Consider the following 25,958-nt stretch of genomic DNA (forward strand, 5'->3'; position numbering starts at 1 on the left):
TATCTGGTCGGCATGGATGGGTTGGACCGAAGAGTCTGTTTCCATGCTGTACATCTCTCTGACTGTATTTAGGGAAAAATTTAAATGGAAACAATTCAGGATATCTGATATGAACAGATTGGCTTATCCGGAAAAGGTGAACAGGCTGGGCTTATTTTCAGTGGAATATAGAAGAGTGATTAGTGATTTGAACAAAGTTTATAAGATTCCAAATGGTCTTGATAGGATGCATGTGAACAGGATGTCTACATTTGTGGGTGTGTCCAGGATGAGAGGGCACTGTCTTGGGGTAACTCTTGGGTCGGAGATAATGGTAAAAATTTTAAGTTGTGCCACTATGGAATGTTTTACCTCTGAAGACAATGAAAGCAGGATGATTGAATATTTTTCAGTTGGAGATAGATTGTTGTTGGGCAAGGGATCAATAGTTTCAGGCTTAGATGAGAATGTGGAATTGGGAATACAAACAGATGAGCCCTGATATTATTAAATCGTAGAGGTGGCTTGACAGATGTACTTCTGCTCCTAGTTTGTACATTCAGCAATTTTACACAACTGAGTGGTTTTCTTGGCCATTTAAGAGCCAAGCATACTGCTATGGATGTGAAGTCAGATTGTAACATTATGGACAGGGTGAATGCACTCAGTCTTGTAGCCGGGTTGGGGAATTGAGGACTAGAGGGCATCAGTTTAAGGTTAGAGGTGAAAAAAAAGGGAACCTGAAGGGCAAATGTTTTACATGGGGGGTGGCACACATATGGAATGAGCTGCCAGCAGAATTGATTGAGGCAGGTACATTAATATCGTTTAAAAGGTATTTGGACAAATACGTGGATAGGAAAGGATTAGAAGGATATGGGCCAAGTGCAGGGAAATGGGATTCTTGAGGCCAGGTACTTTGGTCAGCATGGAAAAGTTTGGGCCAAAGGGCAAAAGATTGGTTGACCCCATGACTCAGCGATAATAGTGGTGATTGCAAGCTTAAGGCATGCTGAAAACCAGAGGGCTTTGAAGGTAATCTGGAAAGCTGTTTCCAGTATAAGGAAGTCCAGTAAAAACATTAGGGATGGTGATGAGCTTTTTTTGATTCTGGCATCATGTTGTGCCTGAGGAGGAGAGACACTGTTTCCAAGAATCTCCAAGACTTTAATCATCCTAGATAATGTTCCTGGGCGCTGTACATAGCTGAATAATTTTTACCCCAATATTAAGGTTGTGTTCTTGTCGCCCAACACAACCACTGTACCTCAGCCTTTGGAACATTGCTTCCTTTAAAGCCTGTGACTTTCTTGGGAATTTTCCTAAGCTAGTAAGGCATCTGAAACAGGTAAAAATTGAAAGGAATTTTACAAGTCCTGTAATATCTCCCAAGCAGTAAAGAACATTGCAGAGGCATATGATGAGATACATGGAACAGTATGGCACAGGAATGGGAGCTTTGGCCCACAACGTTGTGCCAAACATGATGCCAAATTAAACTAATCCCTTCTGCCTGCTCTTGGTCCATATCCCTCCAATCCTTGTATATTCATGTGCATATCTAAAAGTTCCTTCAATATCCCTATCGTAATTGCCTCCACCACCACCCCTGGCAATGCGTTCCATACTCTTAACGCTCTGTGTTTAAAAAAAAAACTTGCCCATCACATCTCTTTTGAACTTTCCCATCTCATCTTAAATACATTCTCCCTAGTTTTAGACATTGCAACTATGGGGGGAAAATATTCTGACTGTCAACCCTATTTATGCATGTCATAATTTTATAGACTTCTATCAAGTCTCCCATTAGCCTCTGCTGCTCCAGAAAAAACAACCCAAGTTTCTCAAGTCTCTTCATCTAGTTCGGACTCTCCACCACAATCTCTGGCAGCCCATTCCAGACATTCATCACCGTTTGCGTGTAAAAATTGCCCTTTTTGTATCTCTCCCCTCTCAACTTAGCCCTATATTTTTTAGTTTTGGAGTCCCCTATCATTTGGAATAGCTATTGTCTTATCTGCGTTATATATGCCTTTCATGATTTTATAGACCTTTATCAGGTCACCCCTCAGACTCCTACACTCTAGGGAAAAAATCCCAACCTTTTCAACCCCAACTTATAACTCAAACATTTGAAGGAAGCACTAAGGGTGGCACACAATATACTCTGGGGATTGGGGGATTTAAATGTCTGTCACCAAGAGCGGTTTGGCAGCAGCATTGCTGATCAAACTGGTAGGTTCCTAAAGGATAGAGCTCTTAAGGATAGTGGAATCAAGGGTTATGGGGATAAGGTAGGAACAGGATACTGATTTGAGGATGATCAGCCATGATTATAATGAATAGTGGTGCTGTCTCGAAGGGCAGAATGGCCTACTCCTGCACCTATTGTCTATTGCTAGACTAGGTTGGTGGCAGGTAGTGAAGGAAAAGCATATTGACCTTATCCTTACCAATATGCCTACTGCAGATGCTTCTGTCCCTGACAGTATAAGTAAGAATGAACTCCACACAGTCCTTGTGGAGATGAAGTCCCATCCAACATTGAAATATCCTCCGTTGTGTTGGGTTGTGTGGCACTACCACCGTGTTAAATGGGATAGATTTTGAACATAAAACTGGGCATCAATGAGGCACTGTGGGCCATCAACAGCAGAACTATACTCTGACACAAGCTGTGACCTCATGGCCTGGCATATCCTTCACTCAGCAATTGCCATGAAGCGATGTGATCAGCCCTGGTTCAATGGACATTGCAGGAGGGCACGTCAGGAGCAGTGCTCAGCAAACCTAAAAATGAAGTGTCAACTGGTGAGTCTACCAAACAAGACTACTTGTATGCCAAACAGCATGAGCAGCAAGTGATGGACAGAGCAAAGGATCAGATGCAAGCTCTACAGTCCAGCCACGTCCAGTCATGAATGGTGGTGGACAATTCACAACTCATTGGAGAAAGGTGCCACACAAATATTCCCATCCTTGATAATGGAAGTGCCAAGTGCATCTGTACAAAAGATAAAGCTGAAGCATTCGCAGCAATGTTCAGCCAGAAGTGCCGAGTGGATGATCCATTGGACCCAACGACATAGGCAGGAAAGAGGGATGAGGTCATAGAAAGGGAGTTCAAAGAGTTTGGTTGAAAGTTGAAAAGCAGGACCTCGAGAGTTGTAATCTCAGCATTATTTCACATGCCATGTGCCAGAGGGACTAGGAATAGGACGATAGTACAGTTGTGGAGAAAGTGAGGACTGCAGATGCTGGAGATCAGAGCTGAAAATGTGTTGCTGGAAAAGCGCAGCAGGTCAGGCAGCATCCAAGGAACAGGAGAATCGACGTTTCGGGCATAAGCCCTTCTTCAGGAATGAGGAAAGTGTGTCCAGCAGGCTAAGATAAAAGGTAGGGAGGAGGGACTTGGGGGAGGGGCGTTGGAATTGCGATAGGTGGAGGGAGGTCAAGGTGAGGGTGATAGGTCAGACTGGGGTGGGGGCGGAGAGGTCAGGAAGAAGATTGCAGGTTAGGAAGGCGGTGCTGAGTTGGAGGGATTTGACTGAGACAAGGTGGGGGGAGGGGAAATGAGGAAACTGGAGAAATGAGGAAACTGGAAAAATCTGAGTTCATCCCTTGTGGTTAGAGGGTTCCCAGGCAGAAGATGAGGCGCTCTTCCTCTAACCGTCGTGTTGCCATGGTCTGGCGATGGAGGAGTCCAAGGACCTGCATGTCCTTGGTGGAGTAGGAGGGGGAGTTAAAGTGAAGGGGTACGGGGTGGTTGGGTTGGTTGGTCCGGGTGTCCCAGAGGTGTTCCGCAAGTAGGCGGCCTGTCTCCCCAATATAGAGGAGGCCACATCGGGTGCAGCGGATGCAATAGATATGTGTGTGGAGGTGCAGGTGAATTTGTGGCGGATATGGAAGTGTCCCTTGGGGCCTTGGAGGGAAGTAAGGGGGGAGGTGTGGGCGCAAGATTTGCATTTCTTGCGGTTGCAAGGGAAGGTGCCGGGAGTGGAGGTTGGGTTGGTGGGGGGTGTGGACCTGATGAGGGAGTCACGGAGGGAGTGGTCTTTTCGGAACGCTGATAGGGGAGGGGAGGGAAATATATCTCTGGTGCTGGGGTCTGTTTGGAGGTGGCGGAAATGACGGCGGATGATACGTTGTACATGGAGGTTGGTGGGGTGGTAGGTGAGGACCAGTGGGGTTCTTTCCTGGTGACGGTTGGAGGGGCGGGGCTAAAGGGCGGAGGAGCGGGAAGTGGAAGAGGGCATCGTCTGGCGGGAAAGTGCGGTTCTTGAAGAAGGAGGCCATCTGGGTTGTACGGTTTTTGAACTGGTCCTCCTGGGAGCAGATGAGTTGGAGACGAAGGAATTGGGAATATGGAATGGCGTTTTTACAGGGGGCAGGGTGGGAGGAGATGTAGTCTAGGTAGCTGTGGGAGTCGGTCGGTTTATAGTAAATGTCCATGTCGATTCGATCACCTGAGATAGAAATGGAAAGGTCTAGGAAGGGGAGGGAGGAGTCTGGATGGTCCAGGTAAATTTGAGGTCGGGGTGGAAGGTGTTGGTAAAGTGGATGAACTGTTCAACCTCCTAGTGGGAGCACGAGGCAGCGCTGATACAGTCATCGATGTAGCGGAGGAAAAGATAGGGAGTGGTGACAGTGTAGCTGCGGAAGATGGACTGTGCCACATATCCTATGAAGAGGCAGGCATAGCTGGGGCCCATGTGGGTGCCCATGGCTACTCCTTTAGTTTGGAGGAAGAGGGAGGATTGGAAAGAGAAGTTGTTCAGGGTGAGGACCAGTTCAGTCAGTCGAAGGAGGGTGTCAGTGGAAGGGTACTGGTTGGTACGGCGGGAAAGGAAGAAGCAGAGGGCTTTTAGTCCTTCGTGATGGGGGGGGATGGAGGTGTACAGGGACTGGATGTCCATGGTGAAGATAAGGCATTGGGGACCAGGGATCGACAATCATGGAGGAGGTGGAGGGTGTGGGTGGTGTCCCGAACGTGGGTGGGGAGTTTTTGGACTAAGGGGGACAGGACCGTGTCGAGATATGCAGAGATGAGTTCGGTGGGGCAGGAGCAGGCTAGACAATGGGTCAGCCGGGGCAGTCAGGTTTGTGGATTTTGGGCAGGAGGTAGAAATGGGCGGTGCGGGGTTGTACAGTTGTATATAGTCAAACAGCTGGTGTAGGAGGGAGGGCTTCAGAAGTGTGGATCATTGAGGCAGGTGGGTCCTACACAAAAAGGACAGCTTGCACCTAAACTGAAAGGGCAACAACATCCTGGTGAGAAGGTTTGCAAGTGGCACTCAGGAGGGTTTAAACTAGGGTGGTGGGGAACGGGAACGAAAGCAGTAGGTCAAGCAGTAAAATGACTGAGAAGTATGACACCAAGGCCAGTAAGACTGCGAGGATTACTGAACACGGCTGGATTGACAATCTGAGGTATGCTTGTTTTAATGAAAGAAAAGGCAGATGAATTTGGAGCCTGGATTAGTACATATATTTATGGTTTTGTAGCTATTACAGAGACTTGGTTGAGACAAGGGCAAGACTGCATTCTGAGTTTTAAAAGTTTCAGGTGAGATGGAGAGAGATATAAAAGAGATGGAGGAGTTGCATTCCTGATTAAGGAGAATATCTCAGCTGTACTGAGGAAGGACGCATTTTGGGGGCTCATCCAGTGAGGCTGCTGGATAGAACTCGGAAAAGCAAGTATGCAGTCACTTTGAGCGGATTGTACAACAGGCCTACTAGTAGCCTGCAGGTGATCGAGGAATAGGTATGTGGATAGATTATGGAAAAATGTGAAAACAACAGGGTGTTATGGTGGCTGAATTTAACTTCCCCTGTATTGACTGGGACTCAGTGCCAGGGGCTTGGATGGGAGCAGATTTGTTAGGCGTGTCCAGGATGCTTTTTTAAAACAAAATGTAAATAGTCCAACTCAAAGAGGAGCTATACTAGACCTGGCATTAGGGAATGAGCCTGGCCAGGTGATTGGAACTTTCATGGGAGAGTATTTTGGGAACAGTGTACATAATTTACTCCATAAGTAGTCCTCTGTGTACTAAATTGGAGAGTGGCTAACTACCACAATATTAGGCAGAAACTGGGGAATATAAACTGGGGCAGCTGCTGGAGGATAAATCCACTGGCACGTGGAAATCTTTCAAAGGCCAGTTGATCAAAGTTCAGGACCATTGTGCTTCTGTGGCAATGAAAGATCAGGATGGCAAGATTTGGGAGCCTTGAATGAGAGCTTAGTCAAAAAGAGAAAGGAAGCATACAAAAAGATTTGAGAAACTGAAGAGAGACAGGGAATACAAAGATACTAAGAAACTCGAGAAACAAGAAATTAGGAGAGCTAAAAGGGGCCACGAAATGTCTTTGAAAACAGGATTAAGGAAAATGCATTTTATACACACACATATGGAGCAAGAGGGTGGCTGGAGAAAGGTTTGGTCCACTCAATGACAAAGGAAAATTATGCATGGAGCCGGAGGAAATGGGTGAGGTCCTTAACAAATACTTTGCATCTATAATTCACAAAGGAGAAGGGCATAGTGTATGGTGTGTCTCAGGAGGGGATGTTGGTGTTCGAAGGCGTGTCAATGTAAAAAAGAAGCAAGTGCTATGTGTTTTAAAAAGCATTAAAGCAGGTAAGTCTCCTCGACCCAATGGGATCTATCCCAGAATGGTGAGGGAGGCAGCTGAGGAAATTGCTGGAGCCTTGTATGAAATCTTTGTCTACTCTTTCGCCTCAGGCAAGGACCCAGTGAAGTGGAGGTTAGCCAACATTGTTCCTTTTTTAAGGCCTGTGAACATTCTTGGAGAATATTCTTTGGGATAGGATTTACTCATATAGTCTCTTGTGCTGTCTTCCTTCCATCCTTCCAATTCTGCTCTCCTCCCTGGGTCGTCTTCTATGATTTTTGTTTTTTATTGCAAGTGTCTTTGTATCAATTTTCTTGGGTGCCTTTAATAAATGATGCCTTCTGAGAGGTTTATTTGAGAGCATTTAGATGATTTTTGTGACTAATTTTCAAATGCCTTCCCTTTCTCCATCCCCCAGATTCGTACCCTGTCATTGGTCTGCAGTTGTCAATACAATCAAGTTCAAATGGTTTTTTGGTATCCTGGGCACGCTACTTAAATTCAAAATGGATTGCCTTAACATCAAAACACAATCCCAAGCTGATTGTTACATTTTACCAATTTTCAGCACTCTCTGCACTTGTTAGCTAATCACAGGCACATGTGCTCAATCTCTTAGCTCAGAAAAGTTATCCCTCTTTTTAAGTGACCATACACTCTTTTTAAGTGACCATACACTCTTTTGACTTCGTAACACTATCATCAGTGGTTTCATGGTTATCAATGGACTCTATTTCCAGATTTTTGTTGGATTTGAATTCCACCATTTGCTGTGGAAGGATTTGAACCCAGGTTCCCGGAGTTTTCCTGGGTCCAGCAATAATACCACTAGGCCGTAACCTCTCTGTAGTAGAGTATTGTGAGCAGTTCTGGAATCCACGTTATAGAAGGGGTGAAATTACACTGCAGAGGGCGCAGAAGAAATTTATCAGGATGTTGCTTGGATTTAAGTTATGAAGGAAGATTAGATAGACTGAAGTTATTTTCCTTGGAGCAGAGGGGAAGAGAGAGGACATGATTGAGATATGTAAAATTGAGGGACATAGACTGCAAAGACAAGAAGGAACATTTCTCCTTGGTTGAGGAAATCATTGACCGGGGGCATAGATTTGATGTAAGGGGCAGGAGGTTTAGAGGGGATGTCAGAAAAAAATACCCAGAAGATGGCAGAAATCTGAAACTCAATGCCTGTAAGAGTGGTCAAGGCAGAAACACTCAACGGATAAGTAATATTTAGATGCCAAGGTATACAAGGCTATGGACCAAGTACTGATAAATGGGAATAGAATAGTTAGGTGGTTGTTTTAAACTAGCACAGACTAATAGACAGACCTCTGTGACTCCATATTGAGTTTTACAACTTCAGAATAAATCCTCAATCCTCCATTTTAATTGCAGATTTTTGGAATATTTGAGGGGTGTAACAGAATAATTCAGTGTACTAGAGGATTGGAAACTGACAATGTGACACTCCTATTCTAAAAGGAAGGGATGCAAAAATAGGCTAAGTATAGTTCAATTAGCATATTGTCTATTGTAAGAAACATTTTGCAATCAATTATTAAAGAAGTAATAGCAGAACATTTGGAAAATAATAAAGCATATTCAGCATGGCTTCATGAAAGGGAATAGTATGGACTGCAGATGCAATCGATAAAGTGTGGTGCTGGAAAAACACAGCAGAACAGTCAGCATCTGATGAGCAGGAGAATCGATGTTTCGGGCGTACATAGGACATTGAGCATAGAACAGTATAGCACAATACAGGCCTTTCAGCCCTCTGTTGTGCCAAACTTTTATCCTACTCTAAACTCACACTAACCTGCATACCCTACATTTTACTTTCATCCGTGCACCTATCCTAGAGTCCCTAATGTATCTGAATCCACTATCACTGCTGGCAGTGCTTTTTCCACACCCACCACTCTGTGTAAAGAACCTACCTCTGACACCTCCCCTAAACCTTCATCTAATCATCTTAAAGTTATCCCCTGTCGTGATGGCCATTTCCATCTTGCGAAAAGGTCTCTGGTTATACACTCTATCTATGCCTCTCAACATCTAGTACACCTCTATCAAGACAACTCTCATCCTCCTTCGCTCCAATGAGAAAAGCCCTAGCTCCCTTAACTTTTCTTCACAAGACATGCCCTCTGGTCCGGGCAGCATCCTGGTAAATCTCTTCTGCACTCTCTCTAAAGTTTCCACATCCTCCTTATAATGAGGTGACCAGAACTGAATATAATTTTCCAAGTGTGGTCTAACCAGGGTTTTATAGAGCTGCAGCATAACCTCGCAGGTCTTAAACTCAATACCCCTGCTAATAAAAGACAGCACACCTGTTAACAACCCTGTCGACTTGGGTGGCAACTTTGAGGAATCTATGGATGTGGTTGCAAGATCCCTCTGTTTCTCCACACTGCCCAATAATCCTTTCTTTAATCCTGTATTCTGCATTCAAATTTGACCTTCCAAAATGAATCACTTCACACTTTTCTAGGTTGAACTCCATCTGCCACTTCTCAGCCTATCTCTGCATCCTGTCAATGTCCCGTTGCAATGTACAGCAGCTCTCCACACTATCCACTACTCCTCCAACCTTTGTGTTATTGGCAAACTTACTAACCCCACCCTTCCACTTTCTTGTCCAAGTCATTTATAAAAATCGCAAAGAGCAGAGGTCCCAAACATATCCCTGCGGAACGCCACTGGTCACCCAGCTCCAGGCTGAATATTTGTCATCTACTATCATCCTTTATCTTCTATGGGCCAGCTAGTTCTGTATCTGGACTGCCATATTTCCCTATATCCCATGCCTCTTTACTTTCTGAATGAACCGACAGTGGGGTAACTTATTAAATGCCTTGCTAAAATCCATATACTCCACATCCACTGCTCTACCTTCATCAGTGTCATATCCTTTGTGATATCCTTAAATAATTCCGTAAGGCTTGTGAGGCATAACCAACACTATCATTAGTGACATCTATCATTATTAAGTGCTTCAAGGCATTCGTAATAGCACACATCAATTCCAGTCTGCCAGATTTCTCATTCCACTACAATCCACGTTACACCGCAATAGATTCACAGCAAGCACCATCTCCCTGACCCTATACTCATCCCAGGAATGTCTGGATAACAAGGACACCTACGTCAAACTCCTTTTTTCTCACTAACAAAAGCAGAAATTGCTAGGAAAGCTCAGCCGGTCTGGCAGTATCTGTGGAGAGAAATCAGAGTTAACGATTCGGGTCGAGTGATCTTTCCTCAGAAGCAGTTCCGAGGAGGGGTCACTTGATCTGGAACATTAATTTTGATTTCTCTCCATAGATGCTTCCAGATCTGCTGAGATTTCCTAGCAATTTCTGTTTTGTTTGTGATCAAAAGCAGCCTCTTTCCCCATTGTTATCCAAGTTATGAACAGACCTGTCATATTAGAATTAATCTTTCTCTGCAACTTTTCTGTAGCTGTAACACCATTCTGCAGTCTGTTTTATTTCCCTGATATACTTATGTAAGGTATGACTTTCACGTTACAATAGTAATTCAAATCAAGAGGGGAACCAGTAGATATATTTAGACTTCCAGGAGGAATTTGACAAGATGTCTCTCAAAAATGTTAAATCATTAAGCCCATGATGTTGAAGATAGTATATTGGCATGGATAGCAAAATGGCTAATGAGCATGAAACAGTTAGTGGGTTAAAGGATTCTTCAGCAGGTTGGCAACCTGTAAACAGCGGGGTTCCATGGGGATCAGTGCAGGGACCACAACAGTTAACAGCATATATTAATGACTTGGAGGAAGGAAGCAAATGTACTGTCACCAAATTTGCAGATGACAAAAACAGGTGGAAAGGCATGTTGCAAGAGGGATACTAGCAAGAGTGGTATTCCTCTGTCCAATGGAAGAGGGTGGAACAGATTATAATCTGGGTGGGAGGGGTCTTAAGTAAGTTAGGAGTAAGTGAAGACTGCAGATGCTGGAGATCAGAGCTTAAAAATGTGTTGCTGGAAAAGCGCAACCTGATGAAGGGCTTATGCCCGAAACGTCGATTCTCCTGTTCCTTTGATGCTGCCTGACCTGCGTCTTAAGTAAATTGGCAAAATGTTGGCAAACAAATTATCATGAAGGAAAATGTAAAGTTATTCATTTTGGAAGAACAACAAAAGAACGTTATTTAAATGGAGAAAAGCTGTAGAAAGCTGCAACAAAACGGGATGTGGAGTTACTTCTGCATGAAATGCAGAAAGGTAGCACATGGGTGCAGCAGGTATTCAGGAAGGCTAATGGAATGTTGGCTCTTATTTCAAAGTGGTTGGAGCAAAAGAGTTGACAAGTCTCACTACAACTGTACAATGTGCTGTTAAAACCATATTGGGAGGGCTTTGAGCAGTTTTGGTCTCCCTACCTAAGAAAATATAGTTGTTTGGAAATTTTGTGGAAGTAGTTCAGAGAAGGTTCACTAGTCTTGAGAAATGAGGAAAGGCTGAACAGTTTGGGAACCTACTCACTGGATTTAGAAGAGCGGGAGGTGGTCTCATTGAAACTCAGATTCTTAAGGGTAAATGCTCTTGATAGAGTAAATGCTAAGAGGATGAACCATTGGGCATACCCTCAATAAAGGGTGCCAATTTAAGACTGTGTTAAAGACAAATTTCTTAGCTGAGAGTTGAGAGTCTTTGGGAGTGCTTGCCACTGAGCTGTGCGGCAGTCAGTATGTACATTTAAAGCTGAGCTGGATAGATTATTGATTAGTAGGTGAAGTCAAGGGTTATAGGAAAAGGCAGGACAGTGGGTATGAAGAATGTCAGATCAGTCATAGTGTCATAGAGATGTCCAACCCGTCCATACCGACCAGATATCCCAACCCAATCTAGTCCCACCTGCCAGCACCCAGCCCATATCCCTCCAAAGCCTTCCTATTCATATCCCCATCCAAATGCCTTTTAAATGTTGCAATTGTACTAGCCTCTCCACCACTTCCTCTGGCAGCTCATTCCGTACATGTACCACCCTCTGCGTGAAAACGTTGCCACTTAAGTCTCTTTGATATCTTGCCCCTCTCACCCTAAACCTATACCCTCTAGTTCTGGATTCCCCCACCCCAGGGAAAAGACTTTGTCCAAATATCCTATCCATGCCCCTCATAATTTTGTAAACCTCTATAAGGTCACCCCTCAGCCTCCGACGCTCCAGGGAAAAAAACCCCAGCCTGTTCAGGGACACGATCCTATCGAATGGCAGAGCAGACTTGAGGAGCAGAACAGCCTATGCTTCCTATTTCTTATGATCTGCATGTTTCTAACTTATAATCTGTACCCACATTTTGAAGTCTTAGTCTTCAATGGCTTTACAAGTGCTTGCTCATAATAAGTAAATTGAATTGGCACCTAATCTAAGTCAAGAGTGTGGTGCTGGAAAAGCACAGCAGGTCAGGCAGCATCCGAGGAGCAGGAGAATCGACGTTTCGGACGACAGCCCATCATCAGGAATGAGCCTCAGCAGGAAGACTTGCTGTGCTCTTCCAGCACCACACTCTCGACTCTGATCTCCAGCAGCTACAGGCCTCACACACTCATACGAAATCGAAGTCAGTAGCCCAATAATGCAGGACCAGACAGCTGTAACTGTGCAACATTGGGCTCCTTGCTGCTTGAAAATAATGTATGGATGGTGAAGAAAGTTTAAGACAATCCAGGGGATAGATGAGATTGCTTTAGAAAAGTGTGCTGTACTTTAACAACCTTATTATTGTGAATGTTTGCAACTTATTTGTAATTCAGCTGCTGTTTGGTTTTTATGTAGTGAATTTATTCAGAGAGTTTGCTTTGTCTCAGCAAAATGTGAAAATGTGAAATGCACTTTCCCTAGATGAGCTACTGCAGGAGCAACATTTCAGTGTGGATCAGCTTGCTTCCAGCTCAGAAAGCCAAACTGCCTTTGATTCTGTCGAGGCACCATTCGTTGACGGCAAACCATTCCGACCTATTCAGGTTAAGACAATGCCAGCTATCACTGAGGTCCAAGGTATGTGAATGCAAAATTATTTGGTCATTGATTAAAATGATTAAGAAATTGATGTTTTTGTAATAAAACTTAAACAAAGGCATCTAACCTTACGAGAGAGTTTTCAAAGTATGGTCAAGAATTTAAAGCGTTTGTTAAAAATGCAGCTCACTTTGTAGTTTAGATTAGAGTTCTTAAGGTAATATGCAGGTAGTGACAGAGCAGGGGAGATAATGATCCATCCTAGAATCTGGGATGGGGAAAACGGGGTATTTTGTATATATAATTATTTAGAGATATATATAATATATAAATAACATTTCACTGGTCAGTATGTGCCAGTCCTCATTGTCCATGTCTCTCTGTCTCTGTCTCTCTGTCTGTCTCTCTGTCTCTTTTTCTCTCATGAAACTGCCTCCTCCTCATTCTTACTCTTTTTGCTTTCTCTCTTTCCTCCCTCATCACCTCAATGCCCCTTGGTTGTTGTGTCCACATTGCCATCTGTTTTCAAATTACTCTGTTTAGATTGAGTTTAATAATCAGACTAAACCCTTCATTGACTCATTCATAGATTCATGGTATGGCACTTTGCATGGTAACAAGCTTTAAAAGGTAAATGAGTGATTTACATCCCTCATGTACATATAATATTGAATGGAATTCTTGCTGTTGTCCTTACTGACTTCATCCTGAGGATTGCTTCCATGTCTCTCCAGCCAGTATCATCCCAGTCATTATTTTGTGTCAATTACAGGAACCCTTTCCAACCTGGAACTAATAGAATCTATAACTAAAATAGTCTATCGTGTTGTAAGCTCTTGAAAGTTGCAAGTTAAAAGTGATTGACATCAGTGACAATTGATGGCAGGGGGTAAAATCTTCCAATGGTGATTCAGCATTGGGTTCAATTCCCAAACTGTCTGGCCATGCAGCTTCTAAGAAAAGAAACAAATTTTTTTAAAGCAGGAAAGACCTAATATACTGTTGACTGGATGGCTCTCTTTCTGGAACTCTTTCTGATAGCTGTTCTGTGGCTAAACCTGGCAACAATTTGTCAGCATTTGCAAATTCCCCAAAGAAAGGTAGGTACCGTATTGGATTATATGTGCAGGTGTCCACATCTCAGTATAAACTGAGAAAATAAGTGTACCAGTAACCATTCAGTCCTCTGAGCCTGCACAACCGCTCAATATATTCATTGCTGATTGTACAATCTGTTTCCTCTCCCCAAACCCCTTGATCCCTTCAGCTGCAGGGGCCATGTCCAGCCCGTTCTTGAATATATTTAATGAACTGACCCCAGCAGTTTCCTATGGGGAAGAATTCCACAGGTCCACAATTGTCTGAATGAAGAAATTCTTCCTCATCTCAGTCCTGAATGGCTTACCCCCTTATTTTTAGTCTGTGACCCCAGATCTGGACTTCCCCAACATAGAGAACATTATTCTCGCATCTGTGGGCGGCACAGTGGTACAGTGGTTAGCACTGTTGCCTCACAGCACCAGAGACCCGGGTTCAATTCCCGCCTCAGACAACTCTGTGTGGAGTTTGCACATTCTCCCCGTGTCTGCGTGGGTTTCCTCCGGGTGCTCCGGTTTCATCTCTCAATCATTTGGGACTGATGTGCAGGTTAGGTGAATTGGCTATGCTGAATTCTCCGTAGTGTTAGGTGAAGGGGTAAATGTAGGGGAATGGGTCTGGGTGGGTTGCGCTTCAGCGGGTCGGTGTGGACTTGTTGGGCCGAAGGGCCTGTTTCCACGCTGTAAGTAATCATATCTCTAACCTGTCCAGTGCCAAAGCATTGTAGAAACCAGTGCATTGAGATTATCCCATATTCTTTCGTTTCAACAGGCAAACTGGAGAGGCTTGAGCCTTCCCCATGACATCTGATTATTTCTATTGCTGTTTCAGCTGCCGTTCTATACACAAACAAATTGTTCTTAATGCTAGAGAGCAAACCTGTTTAAATAGGAGAGAATTGATACATATTGTGGTACAATGTCGTACACCATCATTCCAGCTCCACAGGATCTCGAGGTTGGATTTTCTGTTGATTGGGCTGAAACTCTCAGTTTCTAAGGCCAAATGAAACAAGTTGAGATTGTTGGAACCCTGTCTACATTGGACAAGAGAGCACCTAAAAGAAAACTGCCAAGCTGGTGCTATAAACTCAAGTTCTGGTCAGATTTTTTATATTGTATTTGACTGACCCATATACTCAAGGGCTTCTTGAGAACCAGACATAGTGGTTTTCACTTCCAATGGATTACATTTCAACTAACAATATATTTCATTGTAAGAAACATTTTCCATTTTTGTGGAGTTTAGTTAGTAATATTTTATCACTATGTTTATAATTAATGACTGTAGATAATGTACCTTTCCCTTTCAAGATTTGTATATCAATTTGAAGCAACTCCAGTCAGGTCATGTGTAATAACTAATTTCCTTCTAGCCTATTTTGACAAACATGCGTTTCTCTTTTTCAGAATATAAACTTAATTTTAATTAATTTGCATTTCCCTACCATTTGTTAACTTTTCAGCACAGCATTTCCATGATCAGCATGGTCTGTGGTTTCTGTGATGCACTGGATGAACTGTAAATAGCCTAGGGTCATGGTCTTGTTATTTGCTCATGGGGTGTGGATGTTACTGGCTATGCTAGCAATTATTCCCCATCTCTTATTGCATCACTGCAGTCCCTCTGGTATAAGCGTACCCACAGAAATTTTATAAAAGGGAGTTCCAGGATTTTGAAGCAGCATAAATGGCAGAACATTAGTATAGTTCAAAGTCAGGATGCAGGCTTTCAGGTGATAGTGCATCGGCTTCCCTTATCCTTCTAGATGGTAGAGGTCAGGGTTTGTAAGGTACTGCAGTGCATCTTGTAGATGATGCATGTTGCTGCCCCATGCCTCCATGGTGAAGGGAGTGAATGGTGGTTTGTGTGCCAGTTGAACTGGCTACTTTATTCTGGATGTTATAGAGCCGTTGTCAGCCTTCTTGAGTGTTGTTGAAGTTGCTTGCATCTAGGTAAGTGGACAGTATTTCATCGCACTCCTGACCTGTGCTTTATGGATGGTAGGTGGAATTTGGAGAGTCAGGAGGTAAGTTGCTTGTGCAGTCTTCCTAATATATAACCTGCTTTTGTCGCTACAGTATATATATGACTGGTCAGTGAATGTTGATGATGGGCTGTTCAGTGTTGGTAATGCCATTGAACACCATGAGATGACAGTTAGTTTCCCTTTTTTGGTCATTGCCTGGCACAAGTTTTACTTGATCCAAGTCCAAACCTGGATGTTGTTTAAATCTTGTTGCAGTCTTACGGACATGAGAGGTCATGTTGCGGCTGTAAAGGACATTGGTTAGGCCACTTTAGAATATTGTGTGCAATTCTGGTCACCCTCCTCTAGGAAGATGTTTAGGGTGTAGGTTTGCTCGCATTACTTTGCAAAGACTAGAACAAACAGCCCTAGCAACCATCAAACCAAAAATCTGGGTCCGCTATGTAGATGACACCTTTGTCATCACAAAACGAAACAAGATAGAAGAGACATCTAACATCATCAACAGCACCCTCACAGGCATAAAGTTCACCAAGGAGGAAGAAACCGACAACAAACTCTCATTCCTGGACGTCACCGTCGAAAGAAAGGACAATGGAGAATTACAAACCTGCGTATACAGAAAACCGACAAACACTGACCAAATACTTAACTACACCAGCAACCATCCCAACACACACAAATGAAGCTGTATCAGAACACTATTCCAACGAGCCACTAAACACTGCAGCACAGACGAACTTCTGAAAACAGAGGAGAACCACCTATACAACGTATTCTAGAAGAACAGCTAATCAAAAAATACAGTCCGCAGATTCCTCAAGAATAAACCAAGACAAGCAGACCAAACACAGCCAGAAACCCTAACCACCTTACCATACATCAAAGAAGTTTCAGAAATGACAGCCAGACTACTAAGACCCCTCGGAATCCTAGTAGCACACAAACCCACCAACACTCTCAAACAAAAACTAACAAACTTAAAAGACCCAGTACAACCCATGGACAAAACCAACGTCATCTACAAAATTCCATGCAAGGACTGCCACAAACACTACGTAGGACAAACAGGAAGAAAGTTAGCCACCAGGATACACGAACACCAGCTAGCCACTAAAAGACACGACCCTCTCTCCCTTGTAGCCCTACACACGGATGAAAAAAACCCCACCATTTTGACTGGGACAACACATCTATCCTGGGACAGGCGAAGCAAAGACATGCCAAAGAATTCCTAGAGGCCTGGCACTCCAACCACAACGCCATAAACAAACACATTGATCTCGATACCATCTATCAACCCCTCAGAAAACGAACAGGAAATGACATCACCAGAAACCCAGGAACTCCATCCAGGAGAAAGATATAAATAGAAAGCAGGAGACATCAGCTTCACTTCACTTGGAGGTCGCCACTGATGATGTTATCTAGCCAGGTAATGAAACGACTGAATATCAAACCTACAGCTCCGCGAGCAAACCTACACCCTAAACCTGAACTACAAACCTTGCAGGAAGATGTTGTAAAACTGAAAGGGTTCAGAAAAGATTTACAAGGATGTTGCCAGGGTTGGAGGGTTTGAGCTATAGGAAGAGGCTGAGTAGGTTGGAATTGTTTTCCTTTCAATGTCGGAGTCTGAGGGTGACCTTGTAGAGGTTTATAAAATCATGAGGGGATGGATATGGTATGGATTGAGGAGTCCAGAATTAGAGGACGTAGGTTTAGGGTGAGAGGGGAAAGATTTAAAAGGGATCTAAGGGACAACTTATTCATGCAAAGGGTGTTGCATGTATGTAATGAGCTGCCGGAGGAAGTGGTTGAGGCTGGTACAATTACAACATTTGAAAGACATTGGATCGTTATAAGAATAGGAAGGGTTCAGAGGAACATGGGTCAAGTACTGGCAAATGGAACCAGATTCATTTAGGACATATGGTCAGCATGGACGAGTTGAACTGAAGGATCTGTTTTCATGCTGTACACCTCTATGACTGCTTCACTGTCTGAGGAGTCATAAATGATGCTGACCATTGTGTAATCATCAGTAAACATCTTTCTTCTGGCCTTATGATGGAGTGAATATCGTTGATGAAGCCACTGAAGATGGTTCGGTCTCGTACACTATCATGAGGACCTTCCATAGTGATATCCTAGAGCTGCGATGATTGGTCTACAGCAATCATAACCACCTTCCTTTGCCCTAGGTATGAATCCAATCTTCAGAGAGCTTTCCACCTAATTCCGATTACTCTAGTTTTTCATAGGCATCTTGATACTTCACTTCGTTAAATATTGCCTCGATGTGAAGAGCAGTCAATTCTGTTTTACCTTCAGAGTTTAGCTCTCTTGACCATATTCAGACCAAGGCTATAATGAGTCAGGAGCTGAGTGGTTTTGATAGAACCCAAACTGAGCATTTGCATAGGTTATTCCGTTGCTACTTGATAATACTGTTGATGATTCTTTCCATCACTATGGTGATGATCGACTATATGCTGATAATGCTGTAATTGGCTAGAATGGATTTGTACTACCTATTGTGGACAAGACATACCTGGGCAGTTTTACACATTCAGATAAGTGCAAGTGTTAAAATCTGCAGTCCTCACTATCTCCATGTAACTATATTGGAACAACTTATCTCGAGGTACAGCTCATCTGGAGCATAAGTCTTTAGTGGTATTCCCAGAAACTTGTCAGGGCTTTATAGTATACAGCCAGTTAATGCGTTATAGACCAAACAAAACCCCCTCAAAACATTCAGAAGATAATCTAGACCTTACCTTTATTTTAAAGGTAAATGTAAGGTTGCATTTCAGATGCAATTCGATTGGTCAAACAAACAGGTTTAAAGCAAAACACACTTTATTCATCCACTACAGTTAAAATTCAACAAAAGAAGGAATTGGAATGAGGCTCATTTTCCAATACTATATTGGAAAACTTAATAGAATAATAGATACAATAGCTATTATTGATTAACTGTTACTGAGAGCAACATCCCATAAACACACCCTTGGGCAAAAAGCACATTCAGAAAACAGATCGTTTCACATGCAGGAAAGAACACCCAGCTTTTGGCTGTAATTTAGCTGTATTACTGAATCTTGGATTCAAGATGGTGGCAGAGGAAGCGGCTCCAGCTGGAGCATCTTTTTCTCTTTTTTTCTCTGTTTGAATTTAACTTGCTGGAGGCAAATGGTGGAGACTGAAGATTATGATCAGTCCCAGAGGTGAGTCGCAGGCCAGGCTAACTTGAGGATGGCAAGTCCAGGAGAAAAGTGGAGCAGAGGCCTCCGCAGGAGCAGCAAGGCCCTTCAGGACTGGAAGCAAGGCCTGAAGATTTGAAGCCCAGTGTGTTCAAGAGACTTGGCCCAGGTGGTCTGAAGGCTGCCGTGGACTTGATAAAAGGACTAAAATATGTGTACTTTTAAAAAGAAAATATCTTTATTCTTATGCTGAACATTTATGATTCTCTCAAGTCTGTAACACATATTTAAGTATTCTGCACCTCGGTATCCTATACCTAAGATAGTGCCAAAATAGCAACATTACAAGCTTTTCATTGCACTCATTCGAGTGCACGTGACAATCAAGGCTAATTCTAATTCAATTCAGAAATGGAGAGAGGGGAAAAAACAGCTTCCCTTTCTTCAAGACCCTAACAACAACTGTCACTGAATAAAATTTAAAATGTAAACTGAAATCCTGGTTCTGTGGGAGCTTGATTACACCCATTCAGGCTGCGACTGTTATTCCAACTGCTAAGAAAAAAACCAGGACCTGTCAAGTTGTTTACCACAGTGGCTCTGATTGACAACTCACCATGTCCACCTTAAAACCCTTCTCAAAAAGAAAACAAGGCCAGATAACCTCTTAAAGCCATAATATTGTAACAAATGATATCAAATTAATCAAATTGGCTGAAGACTGGCATTTGTAATGCTGGGGACCTGGGGAAGAGGGCTGGGGTGAATCGACGACTTGGCACTTCTGGCTGAAAGTGGATGTAAATGTTTCTGTCTTTCCTTTTGCACTTGTGCGGGCTCAACATCATTGCAAGTGGGGGAAATTTGTGAAGCCTTCAATCTCCTGTTAATTGTTTAATTGTCCACCACCATTAATGACTGGATTGGCAGGACTACAGAATTCATTTCTGATCCGTTAGCTGTGGGATTGCTTATTCCTGTCATTCAGAATGTCTGTGTTAGGCTTTTATTTGAATAGTTGGTAAAATTGCTGACCCAATTTTGGCACAAATCCTCAGATGGCAGTGAGGAGGATATGGGCTATGTTTGTTGTCATCATTTCCAGTCTCTTATCCAAAGTTGTTTGGTCTGTCCAGTTTCATTCCTTTGTTTAGATTTTGTAATGGTTTGATACATTTGAGTGGCTTGCTAGGCTATTTCAATAGGTGGTTAAAACTCACCCAATTGCTAGCGGTCTGGAATTTCATGTCGGCCTGTTGAGGTAAGGATGGCATACACATTATCATTTAAAAGACCTCTGTGCCAAATGGGTGTTCATGACAATGGTTATGCAGTCATCAAAAGCTAGCTTTTAATTCCAGATATTTATTGGATTAAAAATCCACGATCTGCTATTGTGAGATTCAAATCCGTGTCTCCAAAGCATTGGTTGGGTTCTGGATTACTAGTTCAGTGACATTACCACTGTCTCTACATCTGGTACGTACTGTGTTTGATGAAAGGAAGTCCCTAACACACTGCGTATTTGGACTCTTTGTAGAGTAGTGAATTTTTGCAGATATAAGTGGGGATTTAAATCAGTCCTGATCATTATTTCTTAATTTTTGCGTTATCTGATTTCTCTCAATTTCTACGCTGCCAGGCACAGTGTCGGACTCATGGTCAGCAGCTAAGAAAGGTTGGTTTGAGATTGTTCCAGATGTCGCTTCACAGACCCGTGCTTTTTCCTCAGCCATCTGTCCTGATTGCGATCCCCTTCCCACCTCAGTCGTTGCATATCATATGTAGCAAACACCACAGAAATTGCTGGAAAAACACAACAGGTCTGGCAGCATCTGAGGAACACAGAGTCCATGTTTTGAGTCCAATGACACTTCTTCAGACTCAGTTCTAAAGAAGTGCCACTGAGCTCAAAAGGTTAAGTCTATTTTATCTTCACATATGCTGCCAGACCACCTGTGCTTCTCCAGCAATTTCTGTTTTTGTTTGTTTCAGATCTCCAGCATCTGCAGTTCTTCATTTTATTTTAGCATTTCATACTAATGTTGTTACTACCATCAGTAATTCTGGTCCACTTTGGCACTGCACTGATCTGCATGCTATCCTGTTACAATGTTTAGTTATTGTGTCTTGTTTGAAGTATATATCTGGAATGTTTGTGTTCCCTGAATGATGAAATGTTGTTAACTTTTCCAGTCCATGATCAAAGGTTTACAAATCACATCATAACCTAATGCTTTTGGTTAAAAAGCCATCAATCACTGGCTGTTTTCAGTGTAAATGCAGTGTGAACCCAAGCATTTGGCTCAGGCAGCTGGCTGCTGTTTTAAAGTTGTCAATGTGTTCTGTCCTAATTCTCAAATCATGCATCCTTTACAATATCCCGCTTTTCTCTAATCCTCTTGGAATCCTGATGCTGATATTGAATTGGTAAACTGTCAGTCATTTGTTTTAGCAAATCCTGAAAACTAAGTCAGTGCTTGAGCAGGAGGCTGATAATTCTGATCCTTGCCCTACAGGCCCAAGATTTGTAATAAGCACAGAGACTTGTCTGTGTTTTTGGTTTGATTGTAAGATTACCATCAGTGCAAGAGTCTTAATTAATCCTAATTTGTACTTACTATTCTAGTACGACAAAAAATGTGATTCAGATAGCTAGTAGAATCAAGTGGGCTCACTGGAAAAGACTGGTCACTCAATAGGAAGGTTGCTGTGCTCCAAAATACTGCGGAATTTGGTCTATTATGACTCGAGGACTCTATTTCAGCGAACTGTAAATTCCGGTGATCCATGGAGAGGGTACTCCTGGCTGGACACGTGATAGAAGCTTCATATACTGCACCTTTTTGTTTTGAGTTGTGAGCATGTCTATATTGGCGTAACTTAGGCCGCGACAGCATCCCTTTGGGGGACAGTATGCTTCATATCAGGCAAATAGAAAGCTTTGTAGATTTATCACTACCTTGAGGGACTTCGATAAGATTTAGAGCATAGGAAGCATAGGAAGAAGCCACTGGTTCCAATATGTTAGGATTTGAGCCTGAATTGTGAATCTGAATCACATTTCCCTCATTGTCCAAATCCTTTTTAACTGCCTATTAAAAGTTCCGGGAACTCTTGTAGACAATTCTCTGCTTTAATAACCCAGAGAATGGCAATCTTTATATTGCACTTGCCACCAATTGAACACCAGTGCAAATAAGTTTTATTTATTTATTGTCTCAAAACCTGTAATATAATTACAGTCTCTCTCAAATCTGACTTGACATTCTATTTCATGATTCTAACCTATTCATTGGCAGCCTTTTTAGTTTTATTTGAAATTCCCCATGTTTGTATCATTTCCACACTGAAGTTCTCATGCTCAGACATGTCTCTTAAGGACATTGGAATCCGCTTGTTTTTAAAACTACCGTTGGTAGCTCTGTTGAAGTGAGATCTCCATCGCTTATTTTAAATGCAGGTCTCCAAAGGTGACAGATGACTGAAGTGAGGGTTATGTCCATAAGACATAGGAGTGGAAGTAAGGCCATTCGGCCCATCGAGTCCACTTCGCCATTCAATCATGGCTGATGGGCATTTTAACTCCACTTACCTGCATTCTCCCTGTAGCCCTTAATTCCTTGTGACATCAAGAATTTAGCAATCTCTGCCTCAAAGACATTTAGCGTCCCGGCCTCCACTGCACTCTGCGGCAATGAATTCCACAGGCCCACCACTCTCTGGCTGAAATGTCTCCGCATTTCTGTTCTGAATTTACCCCCTCTAATTCTAAGGCTGTGTCCACGGGTCCTAGTCTCCTCGCCTAACGGAAACAATTTCCTAGCGTCCACCTAGCCATGTATTATCCTGTAAGTTTCTATTAGATCTCCCCTTAATCTTCTAAACTCCAATGAATACAATCCCAGGATCCTCAGCCGTTCCTCGTATGTTAGATCTACCATTCCAGGGATCATCCGTGTGAATCTCCGCTGGACACGGTGCAGTGCCAGTATGTCCTTCCTGAGGCGTGGGGACCAAAACTGGACACAGTACTCCAAATGGGGCCTAACCAGAGCTTTATGAAGTCTCAGTAGCACAACGGTGCTTTTATATTCTAACCCTCTTGAGATAAATGACAACATTGCATTCGTTTTCTTAATCACGGACTCAACCTGCACGTTTACCTTTAGAGAATCCTCGACTAGCACTCCCAGATCCCTTTGTACTTTGGCTTTATGAATTTTCTCACCGTTTAGAAAGTAATCCATGCTTGTATTCTATTTTCCAAAGTGCAAGACCTCGCATTTGCTCACATTGAATTCCATAAGCCATTTCCTGGACCACTCTCCCAAACTGTCTAGATCCTTCTGCAGCCTCCCCACTTCCTCAGTACTACCTGCCTGTCCACCTAACTTTGTATCATCGGCAAACTTCGCTAGAATGCCCCCAGTCCCTTCATCCAGATCATTAATATATAACGTGAATAGCTGCGGCCCCAACACTGAACCCTGCGGGACACCGCTTGTCACCGGCTGCCATTCTGAAAAAGAATCTTTTACCCCTTCTGTCAGACAGCCAATCCTCAATCCATACCAGTAGCTCACCTCGAACACCATGGGCCCTCACCTTGCTCAGCAGCCTCCCGTGTGGCACCTTATCAAAGGCCTTTTGGAAGTCTAGATAGACCACATCCACTGGGTTTCCCCGGTCTAACCTACTTGTCACCTCTTCAAAGAATTCCAACAGGTTTGTCAGGCACGACCTCCCCTTACTAAATTCATGTTGACTTGTTCTAATACGACCCTGCTCTTCCAAGAATTTAGAAACCTCATCCTTAATGATGGATTCTAGAATTTTACCAACAACCGAGATTAGGCTAATTGGCCTATAATTTTCCATCTTTTGTCTTGATCCTTTCTTGAACAAGGGGGTTACAACTGCGATCTTCCAATCATCCGGGACTTTCCCTGACTCCAGTGACTTTTGAAAGATCTCAACCAACGCCTCCGCTCTTTCCTCAGTCACCTCCCTCAGAACTCTAGGATGTAGCCCATCAGGGCCAGGAGATTTATCAATTTTAAGACCTTTTAGCTTTTCTAGCACTTTCTCTTTTGTAATGGCAACCATACTCAACTCAGCCCCCTGACTCCCTTTAATTGTTGGGATATTACTCATGTCTTCCACTGTGAAGACTGACGCAAAGTACTTATTAAGTTCTCCTGCTATTTCCTTATCTCCCATCACTAGGCTTCTAGCATCAATTTGAAGTGGCCCAATGTCTACTTTTGCCTTTTGTTTGTTTCTTATGTATTGAAAGAAACTTTTACTATCACTTCTAATATTACTGGTTAGCCTACCTTCATATTTGATCCTCTCCTTCCTTATTTCTCTCCTTGTTATCCTCTGTTTTTGTAGCCTTCCCAATTTTCTGATTTCCCAGTGCTCTTGGCCACATTATAGGATCTCTCTTTTTCTTTAATACGTTTCCTGACTTCCTTTGTCAGCCATGGCTGTCTAATCCCTCCCCGGATAATCTTTCTTTTCTTCGGGATGAACCTCTGTACAGTGTCCTCAATTATACCCACAAACTCCCGCCATTTTTGCTCCACTGTCGTCCCCGCTAGGCTCTGCTTCCAGTCTATTTTCGTCAGTTCCTCTCTCAGGCCCTCATAATTACCTTTATTTAACTGTAACACCATTACATCTGACTTTGTCTTCTCTCTTTCAAACTGCATACTGAACTCTACCATATTATGATCGCTGCTTCCCAAGTGTTCCCTTACTTTAAGATTTTTTAATAAAGTCTGGTTCATTACATAGCACTAGGTCCAGAATAGCCTGCTCCCTTGTGGGCTCCATGACAAGCTGTTCCAAAAAGCCATCCTGTAAGTATTCCATGAATTCCCTTTCTTTGGATCCACTGGCAACATTATTTACCCAGTCCACCTGCATATTGAAGTCTCCCATGATCACCGTGACCTTGCCTTTCTGACATGCCTTCTCTATTTCCCGGTACGTGTTGCGCCCCTGGTCCTGACCACTGTTAGGAGGTCTGTACATAACTCCCACTATGGTTTTTTTTTTGCCTTTGTGGTTCCTCAATTCCACCCACACTGACTCCACATCATCCGACGCTATGTCATTCAGTGCCATAGATTTAATTTTGTTCTTAACTAACAAGGCAACCCCGCCCCCCTCTGCCCGCCTCCCTGTCTTTTCGATAAGTTGAAAATCTTTGGATGTTTAACTGCCAGTCCTGACCCCCCCTGCAACCACGTCTCTGTGATGTGGTTCCCATTATCCATTCCCATTATCTTGGATTTTAGTTTGGAAATGTGCTGCAGCCTGTTAGAACCTGTTTTGCAACTACGTTTGTAATTTTTTGTGTGTTCAATACTACATAATCTTTCTCACAATTCATGTGTACACATAGTAACAGTATCTATTTTCTGAACAGGTTCTGGGATGATTGATCCTGAAGGACTGATGCCTGATGAGAATGCAATTGGTAGCAATGAGAACAATGTTAATGGAAATGTGGTATGGACCATGTTTACGAAAATCTTTCTTCTAGTCTGTGTGGTTTTGTTTGCTTAGGAAAGTGAACTTAGTTGTATGTTTTGATTTGTATCATTCAGGTACACATGCTGGTCTTTGTTGCCCTGTGTTCCTTTTTCAGCTCTTTAAACACGGTAGACTGACGACATATGGCATTTGTATTATATGTGCTGTTTAATGTGAAGGTCAGTAGATTGTTATGTTCCCCTTAGACACTGGTAACTTTAAAGAAGATAAATTCAAACTCCCAATGATACGTAGAAGAATTAACTGACAGCATTTCATATTTTAAGACACTGTGTAACAAACAGGCTAAAATCCATTTTGACTCAGCACTGTTTTTGCTCTCTACATAAGCTTTACAGAACAGAAGTTTCCCCTCTTCAGACAACTGAAAATTTTGGGTATTGTGGTGCAGTGATACCATCCCTACTTCTGGGACAGAAGGCCTCCCTCAGCATGTCATGGCCAAAGATTGAATTTTTAAAAAAATGGACATCCAAAA

At 42.9% G+C, this 25,958-nt stretch overlaps 1 protein-coding gene across 3 annotated transcripts in view; it reads left to right on the top strand.

The window, feature by feature from the left end:
• The window catches only part of aplp2 (amyloid beta precursor like protein 2), a 223,946-nt gene that overhangs the window by 169,802 nt on the left and 28,186 nt on the right, over positions 1-25,958 (top strand). For 2 of the 3 annotated variants that reach the window (XM_043676955.2, XM_043676957.2), the window contains 3 exons: positions 12,500-12,655; positions 20,556-20,591; positions 25,353-25,435. In XM_043676955.2, coding sequence (XP_043532890.2) covers positions 12,500-12,655; positions 20,556-20,591; positions 25,353-25,435 — 275 coding nt within the window. The remainder of the gene's footprint in view (positions 1-12,499; positions 12,656-20,555; positions 20,592-25,352; positions 25,436-25,958) is intronic. The other variant, XM_043676956.2, reaches the window with a different exon arrangement.

The sequence above is a fragment of the Chiloscyllium plagiosum genome, unplaced genomic scaffold (assembly GCF_037043375.1).
Source record: "Chiloscyllium plagiosum isolate Xiang-an unplaced genomic scaffold, Cpla_swu_hap1 HiC_scaffold_29, whole genome shotgun sequence".
NCBI lineage: Eukaryota > Metazoa > Chordata > Chondrichthyes > Orectolobiformes > Hemiscylliidae > Chiloscyllium > Chiloscyllium plagiosum.